The sequence below is a fragment of the Panthera leo genome, chromosome C1, assembly GCF_018350215.1.
Source record: "Panthera leo isolate Ple1 chromosome C1, P.leo_Ple1_pat1.1, whole genome shotgun sequence".
Classification (NCBI taxonomy): domain Eukaryota; kingdom Metazoa; phylum Chordata; class Mammalia; order Carnivora; family Felidae; genus Panthera; species Panthera leo.
In genome coordinates, this window is record NC_056686.1 from 71,401,793 (window position 1) to 71,417,011 (window position 15,219).

At 39.4% G+C, this 15,219-nt stretch overlaps 1 protein-coding gene across 3 annotated transcripts; it reads right to left on the reverse strand.

Annotated features, from left to right (window-relative positions):
* Positions 1-870: 870 nt before the first annotated feature.
* CC1H1orf52 (chromosome C1 C1orf52 homolog) lies at positions 871-11,484 on the reverse strand. Of its 3 annotated transcripts, XM_042952454.1 has the most exons (4): positions 11,191-11,484; positions 10,351-10,549; positions 3,965-4,027; positions 1,041-1,341 (listed from the first exon to the last, which is right to left on the reverse strand). In XM_042952454.1, exons 1-3 carry the CDS (start codon positions 11,464-11,466, stop codon positions 4,008-4,010), a joined length of 495 nt encoding a protein of 164 aa, XP_042808388.1. In that variant the 5' UTR covers positions 11,467-11,484; the 3' UTR covers positions 1,041-1,341; positions 3,965-4,007. The 3 variants fall into 3 exon arrangements, with proteins under 3 accessions (XP_042808387.1, XP_042808388.1, XP_042808386.1); XM_042952453.1 differs by having other exon boundaries at positions 871-4,027; XM_042952452.1 differs by lacking the exons at positions 1,041-1,341; positions 3,965-4,027 and adding an exon at positions 4,035-4,875.
* Positions 11,485-15,219: the final 3,735 nt, after the last annotated feature.

Below are 15,219 nucleotides of genomic sequence, written 5' to 3' on the forward strand. Positions count from 1 at the left end.
GGACTAGCACCTACCTCATCAAATTAAATGAGTTAATACATGTAAAGCACCAAGAACAATGCCTGGCACATAGTAATGTAATCAAATCCAAGTTCATCCGCCCAATTCGCAGGAAAGACAATCATTGAGTATGTAGCAAGGAGGGCGTTTGAGAGGCAGCCAAACAAGGAGACTGGAGGGCAAGCCTCAAATCCACCTCTTGGAGTGTCAGAAAGACTTAAAAGCGTATGAAAAAAGTCTGAGTAAAAAGTTGCAGCTGCACTTATTAGTCTGCAGCTGTGAGTAGTCCCATTAACCCTTTGGTTACTGGTTTCATTAAGTACTCAGCTAATGTCAGCTATTTAGTACTGAGCACAGGAAAGAGCAATGGACAGGTGCAGGAGACATAAAGAGCAAGGTGCACAGGAGAGGGAACATGTACCTGGATTCTTATCTCAGAGAATAAGAGGGAGTTCGCTAAGTAGAATGAGAAAGGCCAGGGTAAACAAACGGTACAATTGAACACACAGAACTATGAAACTAGCATACCTGGGAAATTATAAATGACTCATTAGAGGGGGATTATTAAGTATGTGAGAACGAGGGGAGAAAACCCTTAGAATTTAGTAACTAAACCCATGTGAAGCAGAGGGCAGATTTTTGGGTTGATGGTAACTCTATTAGCCAGAAACAAAATATAGGAGGTGATGTGGGTTTTGACACCATGTGTTTGGTTTTGGACATACATAATGTGAGTGGCCCTTGAGACTCAAGCAGAGATGTACAATTGGATACACAAATCTAGGGTTTTACAAGAACATTCTGACAAACCATACAGTGTAGGGAACCATCATAGTGTTACTGTGGTAGTCGTGAACTTGGCTGAAATTGTCAAGAACCAGTGTAGACAATGAGAAGGCAACAACATAGGCTACACTGGCATTCAAGGGCAACCAGAAGTGAAGGAGCCAGAGAGACCAGAGAGAAGAAATAAAGAAGAGAACCAGGATAACATGGGACCTTATAAGAAACCAAGGGAGTAGAGTTTCACACCAATTAGGATATTTTGGATGGAAAATGACAAAACTGAACTCGAACTGGTTTAAGTTGTTAAGATTTATTGGCCTATATAACTGGAAACACAGCCTCTGGAGGATCACCCCTAAACCAGAGGGGGAAAATTCAGTTCACCATCACCAATTAGGAGTTATATCGAGTGCCTTCTATGTGCCAGGCATTGTTCTAGTCAATGACAGAACAGGCAGAGTCCCTCTTCTGTGGACTATACATACAAATGCTTCTTGGTATCTTTTTTCTTTTTTTTTCCATTACAATGCAATGCCATGTTTCATATTGGGAAAACTGTGTAAAGAAAAAAGAGAAAGCTTTAGAATTTAATGAAAAGTCCAAAACACTTGCTGGGAATTTACCACTTTTTTTTTTTTTTTTTTTTTTCTAAGAATGCCTGGAACTTCTGTACTAAGTGATAATGGAGTAGTAAAATAGAGCAGTTCAATATGGACACAAAAACACGAACATCCAAAATACCACCAATGACATATTTTAAAGTCCAGCTATGGTTTTAATTAGTCAAAAATTTGACTTATTCAAAGTTGCTGACTTTATTCAGATACCTGTAAAAATAACTATATTTTTAAAATATCTCTAGTAGGGCTTTGTATCTGGTGTGGCAACATGTTTTATATGTAGGTCATGTTCAAACCTGCATTAGCCCATTTATATTTTAATTAAATATATGTAGAGTTGGCAATAAAAGAAAATTTCACTCTGCCTTTATATCCAGCTGAGCAGTATTATTCCTCATATCCCTGTCTCTTCTCCCGACGCCTTAGTTCAAGCAGATCCTTACCGCTCTACTGAACTGCTGCAGCTGGTCAGACTCAGTCCCTGCATGTCCTTCCTCCTAATGGCTACCAACGTGACTTTGCTTAAAGATGGACCCTTTGTTCCTAACACAATGCTTTACACCAAGAGGTACTCCATAAACCTTACATGGAATGGAATTGCAGATTCTGAAGCTAACTAAGCATAGTTGTGGGTATATTGCTGTAGCTGGCTGGGTCTGTTTTTTCAATTTCCGTAATTTGGAAATGATAAAACCTACCTCATTAGGTTTTTGGAAAATAAAATGCTATGATTCAACTTTGTGAACTCAAAAGCACTACACAGCATTAACGGTTTAAACTAGGAAGTTGCAAGTTTGCAAATAAGTTCCAGAAATATTTGTATTTTAATGGTTAAAAAGCAGTGTCAATTTTTCTCAGTAATGTTCTTCGATTCCAGTTAGAATGTTTTCCACATAACTCCATAATGCTATTCACACATTGAATTTTAAAATATGACCCACAAATGCTTAGTTCTTCTCAAATTTTATCCTTGCACAAAAGAAAGCCATTTATGCCTGATGTGGCTTCACTTCCTTAAAGATGAGGAAACAATCAGGAATATTAAGTGACTTGATTAATCATCACTTGATGATTAAGTGACTAAAAAAAGAAACAACTTGGATAGAGATCCCTTTCCCCTTTTGTTTTTGGCCATATTCTGAAAAGAAACCCAATGAAACACATACGGCAGATTCAGACTGCTCAAAAATATTTAGCCTCCTTCTTCCTAAATTAGAACTACCTTGACCTGTACTCACATCGGTATACATCTCCCCGCCGGTTACGTAATGATCTCACAAGTGTAGCCACTACCTGTCCTGTCTAAAGTATCAATCCCTCTTCTAATAAAGTGGTATTTATTCCTCCCCACCACCCCAATTCGGTTATCTCCTAGAAGGGGGGCTCAAAGCACCACTAGGGACTGATCTAATGAGCTTTTGTTGTCATAAACAAATCAACGAGAGCTGGGAGTTGAACCAATGGGTGATAAAGAGGTTAGATTTCCAGACAGTGGCTTGCTGGTTTTGTTTTGTTTTTGTATGAGGTGTACCTTCATGCTAGTTTTTATATCTTGTAGTATTCCAATAGCTTCTTGAGGTATCTGCTCTACTAACACATGTATCCAGACTACAGACTTCTCCAGATCTGGGAATCACAGCCTCAGAATTATAATTCTATTTGTTTAGTTTGGTGTCATACTGGAGTCATGCTTTATCACTTGATGCCATTCCTTAATATGATACCGTAGCCCTCCAAATTATTCACATACAAAGGCTTTAAACTAAAAACTTCTTGCTTTACAAATTACTTCAATTTTGGGAATCATATAGCTATAAACCTAAAGGATAAGCAGCTATACAATTAGTTTTTTTAAGTGTGAGGTCTACTGAAGCCATCATACTGTTATGTTCCTTCCTCATTCCACAAAACACCATGGCTAGCATCGTATCTTTTAATGACTTTTACAAATCTTAGTCTACTTAATCCATGTTCTAACTACACGAATTTTATAGCTTTTCAAATACTGGTTTCCAGTATTGAGAAAAACAACTGGACTGGGGATTTTTTTTTTTTTAACTCAAAGTCTTTTTCTCATACACTGAATGTGCAGGTCCTGTAATTAAGTCTTGTCTCTTAAAGGCATTACGAATCATGAAATGACTGATACAATGTATAACCTCTCCTTTTTATAGTTTAAAATGCTACAAATAAGGGCACTGCATTTTGGACTGTAGAAGTAAAATCAAAGATTATTCATTTCTCGACCACCCCTTGCTTTCTTGTTTATTACTATATGCAAAGCATTAAAATAGGAACCATGTAAAGATGATCCAATAGAAGTAGTGTTGCCAGATAATGCACAAGATACTCAGTTAAATCTGAGTTTCAGATAAAGTTTTAGTGTAAGTTGTCCCAAATATTACACATACAAAAACATGTTGTTACTATAAAATTCAAATTTAACTGGGTATCCTGTATTTTTGTTTGCTACATCTGGCAATTCTTTATACAGAATCCTTATCTTCAGCAAACTATTTAACAGGGAAATTAAGGAAAAACCATCACATAAGACTTACATGATAAGGTGCAGTAATACAATCAGGGAAGAGGAAGATCTCCCTACTTACCACAGAGAGTACCTAAAAGAGAGGACAAGTGCAATTCCTTTAGAAGACAACTAAATTTTGAGTGGTGGGTAGGTGGCTTAATTTGATGATTTTGGAAGTCAAGTATCCTGAGTTAAGTCACAAAATCATTGCTCACTCGCTATGGAAACTTGAGTAAGTTAATCTCTATTATAAAATGAAGCCACTAATCTCTGCTTTACCAGGCTGTCTGAAGAGCAGAGAAAAAGCACCCACGAAGCACCTGGAACACAAGAGGCACTCCCTAAATGGTAATACCTACTATTAAAACACCATGTGGCAAAGAGGTTACTTGTCACAGACAAATATTCAAATGTTAATGTTATGCAATAATAGCAATATTGAATAAGTAATTTTATTTCCATGATCTATTTACACTGTACAAACACTGTTGAAAAGCACCCTACAAGTTCACAGTACATTACAATATATTTACTTTAAAAATATATTCCTTTATAAAAGGTTCATAGAACATTGGCATGTCGACGTGTGACAAAACTTTCAAAGTATGTCACCAACTCTGTGATAGCAAGAATGCTTCCAAGTGTTGTCAATTTCACAATCACAAATCACCACTTGAGTTTTAAATAAAGTTTTAAATAAAAAAATGAATTCTACAGTGGAAAGTTCCCATAGCAATACTTATTAATTAACATGTACTTTCATGGAGATGTTGTTTCATAATAATTTAAAATATCAACTTAATCTGCCCCAAAAAACCGTTTCAACAAGTTTCGCAGTCCAGAAATTCTTGTGATTTGTCATTTTCTACTTTTTCTTCTTTGTTGGTTCTCCTGGTTCTACTTTGCGCTTTTTAGAAGTATGCTCATCTTTTTCATCATCTTTAAACAGGAAAGGAAAAGTTTCAATCAGTAATTAAAAAAAAAAAGTTAAGTATTAAAATTTGATTGACTTTAGACCAAAATCATTATCTTCAACTTATGTTTCTTTCAGTATCCTAATAAAAACCAAAAATTAACTTTTAGATCTCTGATTTTAAAGTGCAGGTAGAAATAAGAAATTAATTGTAGTGTTATACAAAATTCACAAAGTGACCTGTTAGTGCTGGATTCAGGTACTTTAAAATGAGAAAACCAGATCTGTTCTGAAAAAAAGCTATCCCATATATATTCTACAGCTTATATACTGTATATATTTAAATAATCTACACCTTGTAACAATGGAACACATTCTGCTCTTTTTACCAAGAGTATCGATCCAACCATGACACTGTTTAAGCAGTGATCAGCTGTTCTTTCCTTTCAAATCTGCTTTCTCTCCTCACAGAACAACTCCCTTCTCTATTTACAACCCCCATTCTTATTATTTTGAAATTTAAAAAGCACTCACAGGTAGATGTTTCACTGAAACTGTATTCTCTCTGAACAAATGTGTGGCTTTATTTTAAGAACTCCATTTAGATAGAATACTATGTAGAAGGAATTAATTTTAAAATATACATTTATTTTAAGCACATTACTGAACTCACCGCATTTTTGGCTTTACTTTCTCAATCAACAGATACCAAAAGTTCAACAACTATCATATGGTGGTCTATAAAATATTTTGATGTTGAAAGGGGCCTTTATATGAAAAAACTGGGGAAGCAGGGGCACCTGACTGGCTCAGTCAGTAAAGCATACAAGTCTTGATCTTGAGATCATGAGTTCAAGCCCCATGTTGGGAGTAGAGCTTACTTAATAAAATAATAATAATAATAATAATAAATAAATTTTTTAAAAATAAAAAATTGGGGAAGCTGCTGATATCACACCCTAAACTCCTTATGGAGGAAATACATTTACAACCTTAAGCCTTCAGTTCCCTTCTCCTAACTGTACCATACTCAGAATATCTCCTTTTGTTGATGTGGAGAATAATTAGAAACAACTGCGGGTGATTCATCTGCATTCATCTTCAAGCTCAGTATGGTGATGTTATTCCTATATTTCATAAAGCACTTATGGATTTACATATATATATTTATATTATAAGCAGTAAGATAAAATAAAATTAATTGAATCATCATAGGAATTTACAAACGAGGGTTTTAATCAGTACTGTTTATCATATATACACAAAAATAATGTACAAACCAACTGATGTGGCACACAGCTCGAATACTCCAAGGCCTTTGTTTTTTTTTTAATTATTTAATCATCATCATTGCTTGAGATTATTTTCAATAGTATAAAAACCAAAATTACTTTCTAACTCTGCTATAAAATCCACTGTTGACATATTAAAAAGATGATCCTGAGATAGTTCGAAAAATGATTTCCTATCAGTAATTTGAAGAGCTAATGCCACCTAGTGACAAAACAAGGCATTACCTTAAAAACCAGAACAGGAAAAACAAAAGAAACAAAACCACCCTGAAATGTTCATTTATCAAGATTAGTGACTTTCTAGACTGTGCCATATACCACAGATGATGCACTAGTAAGGAAACAATTCTTCTATATGGAATTCATGCCACCTGAGGTAAATAAGTTTACATTAATATGAACTTTCTAAATTCTTAAAAAAAAAAAAGGAAAGCATTAGCTACTTTAGCTAGGATTTCACGATTAAGTACACGTCAATAAAGCTACAATTAATATCTAAGCCTTAGTGATCTGCATTTCACAATTACCAAACAAGAAGTGCTGGCAAGTAGCAAGACTTGGTGAGTTTTGAATCTTTCCCAGATCTTTAAAAAAAAAAAAAAAAAAAGGGGGGGGGGGGCATCTGGGTGGCTCAGTTGGTGAAGCATCTGACTTCAGCTCAGGTCCTATCTCACAGTTCCTGGGTTTGAGCCCTGCACTGGGCTGTGTGCTGACAGCTGGGAGCCTGGAGCTTGCTTCAGATTCTATGTCTCCCTCTCTCTGCCCCTACCCCAATCACACTCTGTCTCTCTCTCAAAAAATAAACACTGGGACACCTGGGTGGCTCAACTGGTTGGCGCCCAACTTCGGCTCAGGTCATGATCTCAAGGTTTGTGTGTTCGAGCCCCGCGTCAGGCTCTGTGCTTACAGCCTGCTTTGGATTCTGTATCTCTCTCTCTGCCCCTCCCCTTTAGCACTTTCTCTCTCTCTTTCTCTAATATATAAATATTTAAAAAATTTAAAAAAAATACAAATAAAATAAATATTTAAAAAAACTTGAAAAAAATCTGGAATAAGTTAACTGGCAAAAAAAGGCTAAAGTCCAAAAAATGAGAAGGAGGGGGCATCTGGCTGGCTCAGTTGGTTAAGTGGTTAAGTGACCAACTCCTGATCTCCACTCAGGTTCTGATTTCCCAGTTGGTGGGATCCAGCATCGTGCTGGGCTCTGCACTGACAGCACAGAGCCGGCCTGGGATTCTCTCTCCCTCTCTCTCTACCCCTCCCCCCACTTTCTCGCTCTCAAATATAAACATTTAAAAAAATGAGAAGGGAAAGTAAAAATAATTTAATAACCTAAAAATTAAATAATTTCAGAGAATGGAATTTATTAAACAAGATATTTTATAAGTTAAAAAAATACAGGTAAAAAATGATTAATTTTATAGTGACTCTGTGAACATGGTATGGGATTCTGAATGGTTAACCAACATTAGAGTCCAAATTAAAAATTTCAGGATCAGGGCACCTAAGCATCTCAGTCGGTAAGGTGTCCAACTCTTGATCTCAGTTCAGGTCATGATCTTACGGTTCGTGAGATCAAGCCCCTTGACAGGCTCTGTGCTGATAGCGTGGAGCCTGCTTAGGATTCTCTCCCTCTCTCTCTCTCAAAATAAACTTAAAAAAAAAAAAAAAAAAAAAAAAAAAGACGTCAGGATTATCTTTTAACCTTACGATCCAGGATTAAACTTTAAACCTTATGATTCTGTTGATATTGTATACATATACACTTGCTGTTGGAGGACTATCATATAATCAAAAGAACAGATATCATCTATGGGAATTACAATATTCCCACACCTATCTGAACTCAATACCTAACTGAACTCTGAATTACCTATCTGAACTCAATAAGCAAGCTGGAAAAAAGACAATTCTTTGTTTGTCCTGCTATATAACCCTCACTTTTTCCATATAGGAACAAAGACAGAGCACCAACCTATAGTACCTTGCTTGAATATCAACTTTAGTGGTCTTACTTTCTACAAAACAGCTACAAGCACTACAGCTTGCAAAACAGTAAGAGACTAACCCCCAAATTAATGAGGCACCATTTCCATTTAAAGACCTGAATTTTTCTTTTTCTGCCTCTTCCTAGTTGTGCGAATTTGCTTAGGCCAATTCTTTAATCTGAGACTGTTTCCTTGTCTATAAAATAGTAACAATGAATCATGTACCATTTCTGTACTAGGCTGCTTAAGAACAATGAATTCTAAAAATTGTGTGAAAGTACCTATTTGCAGCTTGGCATTTTCTAATTTTGTGACTGTGGACAAGTCACATGAAGTTCTCATTTCCATATTTCCCTATGTGGTTTCACAAGGTGTTGTAAGGATTAAACATTATTTATGCAAAAGTGTTTTTATTAATTACATAAAATACCCTACTATGAAGTTTTTTAAATGCCAACTTCATTTTGGCATCTCTAAAAGGATGCCATTTACTGAAGATACGCCTTCATTAGTGACTTCTAATCCACATTGTGACATCAGTAAAAGAAACAGAAAAGCCAAGTAGACTCAAAACTGAACAACTACCAGTTATCCTTTCTCTTAAAACACTCTGCCTGGTTGTAAAAGGAGCTAAGTAGCCCTTGATTCATGAAACCATCAGAAATTTGTTTAACTGGCATGCCCTTTCATAAAAATTTAGTATAATTCAACAATTATCCACTGAGTATTAAAAAAAATTTTTTTTAATGTTTATTTATTTTTGAGACAGAGAGACCTCTGAGCATGAGTGGGGGAGGGGCAGAAAGAGAGGGAGACACAGAATTCCAAAGCAGGTCCAGGCTCTGAGCTCTCAGCACAGAGCCCAATGTGTGATGTGTGGCTCGAACTCACAGACCCAAGAGATCATGACCTGAGCCGAAGTCTAATGCTGAACTGACTGAGCCACCCAGGCGCCCATCCACTGAGTATTTAAAATGTACTATAAACTGTACAGGAACTCCTATTCATAAAGGAGACAGATTTATGAACAAATCATCTCATAAAGAATGGTAAGTACAGGGGCGCGTGGGTGGCGCAGTCGGTTAAGCGTCCGACTTCAGCCAGGTCACGATCTCATGGCCCTGAGTTCGAGCCCCGCGTCAGGCTCTGGGCTGATGGCTCAGAGCCTGGAGCCTGTTTCTGATTCGGTGTCTCCCTCTCTCTCTGCCCCTCCCCCGTTCATGCTCTGTCTCTCTCTGTCCCAAAAATAAATAAAAAAAAAAAAAACGTTGAAAAAAAAGAATGGTAAGTACAATCAACAGCATTAGCACATACAAGGTACAGAGGAACAAATACTGTGAAGGTGTTGACATTTTTTTCTTTGAATTGGATTTTGAAGGATGAATGAGTTTAGCAGCCAAAGGTAAGGAGGGAGGGAAGAACATTCCAGACTAATGTGCAACATATACTGAAAGAACCGTAAGATAGCATGGTCTATTCAGTTTTCAATTTTAAGATCTTGAAGTGCTAGAAAAAGCACCATTCGAAATACAGATAGAGAGAAAGGCAGGGCCATCAGAAGGCTTTGACTCTATGCTATTTATTGGTGAAGGGTTTTAAGCAGGTGAGTTACATAATCAGATAGGACTTTTAGAAAGTGATCACTAGCTGCAGTGTGAAGGATGGAATTTGAGAGGCGGTTTGGGTAAAAGTCTGTAAGCAGAGATTACTGTGGTTACTTACACTCTAAGTAAGAGATGAAATTATGATACCATAAACAACTAAGTCATTATCTTCCTATTACCACGCAGGGATACTCAATTAAACTCACTTTGTCACACTAATTTTGGCTTCAAATCACGACTGCTTTAATATAAAATGAAGCCTTCAGCGCTTCAAAGCTGCAATCACAAGAAAGAATCCATGCATTAACTGACTCTGTTGTAATAAGGCACCATAAATCACATATACTATTGGTTGGGATATTAGGGATTTTGCTTCAAAGCCTGAATAACATGATCTTTTTCTAAAACACAGTAAATACTACTGGTTGAGCTTTCAGAGACTTCACTTCCAAGCCGAATATATAGGATTTTTCTCAAAAATACAGCAAAAAATAATAATCGTACACCGTAATTAATTTGTTAAACCGCTACACTTAAATTTCACTCATTAAATGTCTCCTTTTAAAACTCATCACAGGGACCAAAAGGTATTATCACAGGAGTCTGACTCGCCTTACCTGATTCCACTGTCTCCTCCCCTTCAGGCAGGAGCCTAGCTTTCTTAGCGTTCTGTGGGGCATCATCACCATTGTCCTCATATATGTTAGACCATTTTATTGCCATATCCAGCTCTGGAGGGGGAGGTTTCTTCTCAGTAGTGTAGGTCTCCGGAGGTGGTACATAGTTTGACTTCCATATTTTGAATTCCTTTGGAGGCTGTTAAGCAAACACATTAAGACGCACCGTGACGAACCGAGGTTCCTACAATCCGTATGGGCACATGCACCTCCCTGCCGTTCGCTTATTGTTCAGGCTGACTTTTTTTTTTCTTAAGGTTTAAAGACACATTTTTTTTTTCCATCAAAATCACAATACTGTTAAGTGAAAGCCAAAGGGTTCCCTATATGAATAAAGCTAATAACTTTTAATTACCAAAGAAGAATCCAGTCTCAGAGATACTACGGCAAGGCTGACCCCTTCAGGAGGTTGCAGCAGACACTGTCTTGGAGGCAGCACCGCAGGCACTTCGGCGTCAAAGGGAAGGGGTCTCGGGGAGAAGCTGCAGCGGGGGGGGCGGGGGAGTCACCACCGTTAGTCCTCGCAGCGCGGGGTCGGGGCACCGAGCGCGGAGGTTGGGTCTCCTCACAAGGGGGCGGGGGCTGCGGGTCGGTCCGACACCCACCAGGCTGGGGAAGGGGACCCGGGCTCCCCAGGGCTGGAGGTGGGAGGGGGCGGTGCGGCAACCCGCAGGAGGTGACTGCGTGTGGGGGAACAGACTGCCGGTCCCCAGGAGAGGGCTCAGGAGGAAGGGGGCGGAGGCCGGGACTACGACCGGGAAATCGGGTCGGGAACCTCACCTCCTCAGGCGCCTTAACGACGTGCCTCTCCCAGTCTATCTGTTTGTTGAGCGGATTGTAGAGAAAGGCCGGGCGAGTCACGCTCCGGAATAGTTCGTCGGGTCCCGGCAGCCTCTTCTCCTCCTTGTTCCCACAGCCTCCCGCCGACTTCGCAGGATCTGGGGCCCTGCGACTTGTTTCCTCCGGCTCGCTGTTATCCTCCTCACCCGAGGAGCCTGAGCTGCTGCTCCCATAAGCCGCGAAATAGCTCAAGGGGTCCTTCTCCTCGGCCGCCATGACGGCTGCGAGCGACGACTGTGGGCTCCGCCGGAAACCGGAAGCTGCTCCAAGGGCCCGCCCCACGGCTGGCTCCGCCCCAAGTCTCGCAGAGGAGTTCGGGGCCTGCGCCCCCCAGCGGCTACGACGCGTTCCTGCTTCTCGGCCAGGGTCTTAAGATGGAGGCGGGGCGCGCACATTGCCGAGCAGGGTCTGCTTCTGCTCCTTCCCGAGGAACCCTGAGAAGAGGCAGGTCCTGAACCAGTGGTCCCAACAAAGCTCTCAGCTTTCAATAAGAATTTATTAAAGGCAGACAAGAAATAAGAATTTTTTTTTCACTGCCGCTTCACCTTAGCCATTGCTCAGAGACACCAGGATTTCTTCTGATCCCACTACATCGCTTTTTCAAAATGAAGATTACTCTCAGTATGCTTGCCTCCCTCAGTCGTCCTGGAACACTTCTATGGGTTGTGGACTTAACACGTCACAAACTAAATCCTCTCCTGCTTGACCTCATTTCCAGTGGACTCTGAACAACTCTCTTTAATGAAATTCCTCTTGGATTGATTGCATCCACGATTCAGCGGGTCTCAAACTCTCTGGCTTCTCATTGTCAGCTTCCTTCCATTCTTGCTTTGCCCTGTATGGCCCTTAAGCGCTGGTGTGTCCCAACATATTATGCCATCTTTCAACAATACAATATAATTTTGTAGAGGGTGTTACAAAGTTGCAAATCAGCCCATCTCTTTACATGGCATTAGCTACCTATGCTTGTGACTCCCAAATCTGTGTCTCCAGCCGCAATTTTTCACTCCAAGCTCTGGACCAGATCTCCACCTGGCTCTCAAACTTTCCATGTGGAGCCTCCTGATGAAGCCTCAAACACTCAATTACTGCATCAGTAACTTGTCTTTCCATATGACTTGTTTCTGCCTGTGTTCCCTCTCTTAGTAAATGATATAACCTAGTCACCACTGAAACTAGAAATCTTTTATTTCTCCTGGTGATCTAAGAGGGAATGATACCTAAATGAAAGTGAAAAAGTTGGTTGTGAACGTGTACGGTACCCGGGGAAGGATGCCTGCTCATTCAGACGATACACACATTCATAACTTGCTGTTCCTGCTGGAAGTAGGCTCCAGAGGGCAGAGCTATGTCTGTCTTGTTCACTCCTTCCCAGAGGAGGAGCTGGACTGCGTTTTGTGCATTTTTGTATTCCTGATACCCAGCTCAGTGCCTTTCATTGATCAGTAAATAATGTGGAATATATAGTAATTTATGAGTGTGTAGTTTTGGATGGGTTTTCTCAAAATTTTCCATCCAAGTACCTGTGTTGACAAAGGAAAATGATGGCCCTAAAGTGCAAAGTTTGGGGGTACCCAAAACCAACCTCACTTTTTTAAAGAAAATTTATTGTCAAGTTAGCCAACATACAGTGTATACAGTGTAGTCTTAGCTTTGGGAGTAGATTCCCATGATTCATCACATACAATATCTGGTGCTCATCCCAACATGTGCCCTCCTCAATGTCCATCACCCATTTTTCCTGCCCACCCCCCAGCACCCCGCCATCAACCCTGTATGTTTTCTGTATTTAAGAGTTTCTTATGGTTTGCCTCCCTGTTTGTAACTTATTTTTCTTTTGTTAAATTTCTCAAATTCCACATATGAGTGGAAACATATGGTATCTATCTTTCCCTGAGGGACTTATTTCACTTAGCAAAATACCCTCGAGTTCCATCCACGTCGTTGCAAATGGCAAGATTCAATTCTTTTTCATCACCGAGTAGTATTCCATTATATATATACATACCACATCTTCTTTATGCATTATGGACATTTGGGCTCTTTGCATAATTTGGATATTGTTGATAGTGCTGCTTATAAACATTGGGGTACATGTGCCCCTACAAATCAGTACTCCTGTATCTTTTGGATAAATTCCTAGTAGTGCTATTGCTGGGTTGTAGGGTAATTCTATTTTTAATTTTTTGAGGGACCTCCACACTGTTTTCCAGAGTGGCTATACCAGTTTGCATTCCCACCAACAGTGCAAGAGGGTTCCCGTTTCTCCACATCCTCGCCAGCATCTGTTGTTTCCTGAGTTGTTAATTTTAGTCACTGTGACCAGTGTGAGGTGGTATTATCTCAGTGTGGTTTTGATTTGTATTTCCCTGATGCATCCTCACTTTTGATACCAATTGCAAGTTTTTGCTAGGACTCACAAAACTCACTGAAAGCTGTTTTACTCTTGGTTGTGGTTTATTGCACCAAAAGGATACAAATTAAAGTCAGCCAAGGAAAGAGGTACATAGGGTGGAGTCCAGGAGACTTCCACACACAGGGCTTCCAATGTCTTCACCCCATTGAGGTGGAGACAGTATTAACTTCTTGCGGCAAAGATATGTGACGGTATGCATGGCGTATTGCCACCCAGGAGGCTCATCCAAGCCTTGGTGTCCAGAGTTTTAATTAGGGTTCAGTCTACATAGACAGTTGATTGCTTACGTGGCTGACCTGTCTCCAGCTCCTCTGTAGGTAAAGCTGATACAGTGTGGCCCAGAACCCCATGAGCATAAAATTTGGGGGAAATACAGTATAATATCTTGAAAATGTATGCAAATTTTATATACTAGTCCTAATACAGCTTTTATTTTAATATATAAAAAATACTTAAAATTACTTATTGAGTAAAACTAACGCTAAGATCATCACATTTATCCTGTGGCTTTTAAAACCAGCTCACTGTTGAGTGCCTCTGGAGTTGGGGTACCCAGTTTAACATGAGTCCCTCTTATCAGAGCCACCAACAGCCCTTATGTGATCAAGTCCAAGAGCTGCTTCTTACTTGACCTTTTAACAAGGTAGGCCTCCTTCTTGAAACACTTTTCTTTCGCCTTTCACGAAGAGCGTGGAATTGTGGGAAGACCATGGACTGTAGAGCCAAACAGTCCTGGATTTTAATCCTAAATAGCTGTGTGATTTTGACTCATTTACTTTATCCTGAGTTTACTTTACCTCTGCTTTCAGAAAGCCTTCATGAGATTACATTGAACAACTACAGACTAATTTGCTTCTTGGTTTGCTTTTTTTCCTCAAAGTCAAAAGTGGGTATGTTTATCCACTGATACAAGGTAAGGCCAGAGCCTGGAACTTTCTGTCCCTTTTATATTGCTTAGGGAATAAGACAGTACCTGTAAGACTTAACTTCCACCTTATACCATACACAGAAATCATTTTTTAATGAATTATATAGCCAAGGGTGACACTAAAACAACTAAGTTTCCAGAAAAAAACGGGATATCATCATGACACCAAGATAAGCAAAGATTTCTAAAACAGGAGACAAAAATCACTAAGCACAAAAGATTGATAAATTACTTAAAGTAAAAAAATGTATCAAAATAAATCCCAAACTCCCAAACAGAACCGAAAAACTTAAAAAAAAAAAATTGCCATTATCATAGCCTGTTCCTAATCTGCTGGTGTCTGACCTTGCACCAAGAGTAACATGTTGACCAAAGATGCGTAATTACCTCATGCAAAAGTGTGCTCACCACGAAGACATGGAGAAAACTTAGGCTACATGCTATGTGATTCCCACCAGGTGACATTCTGGAAAAAATAAAACAGAGATGCAATAAAAGCATCAGTAGTTGCCAGGGTTGGAAGGAGGGGCGAAGAGGAAGAGAGGAGTAAGTGGAACACAGGAAATGTTTAGGACAGTGAAACAATCTAGTCTGATATTATCCTGGCCGATACATGACTTTATGT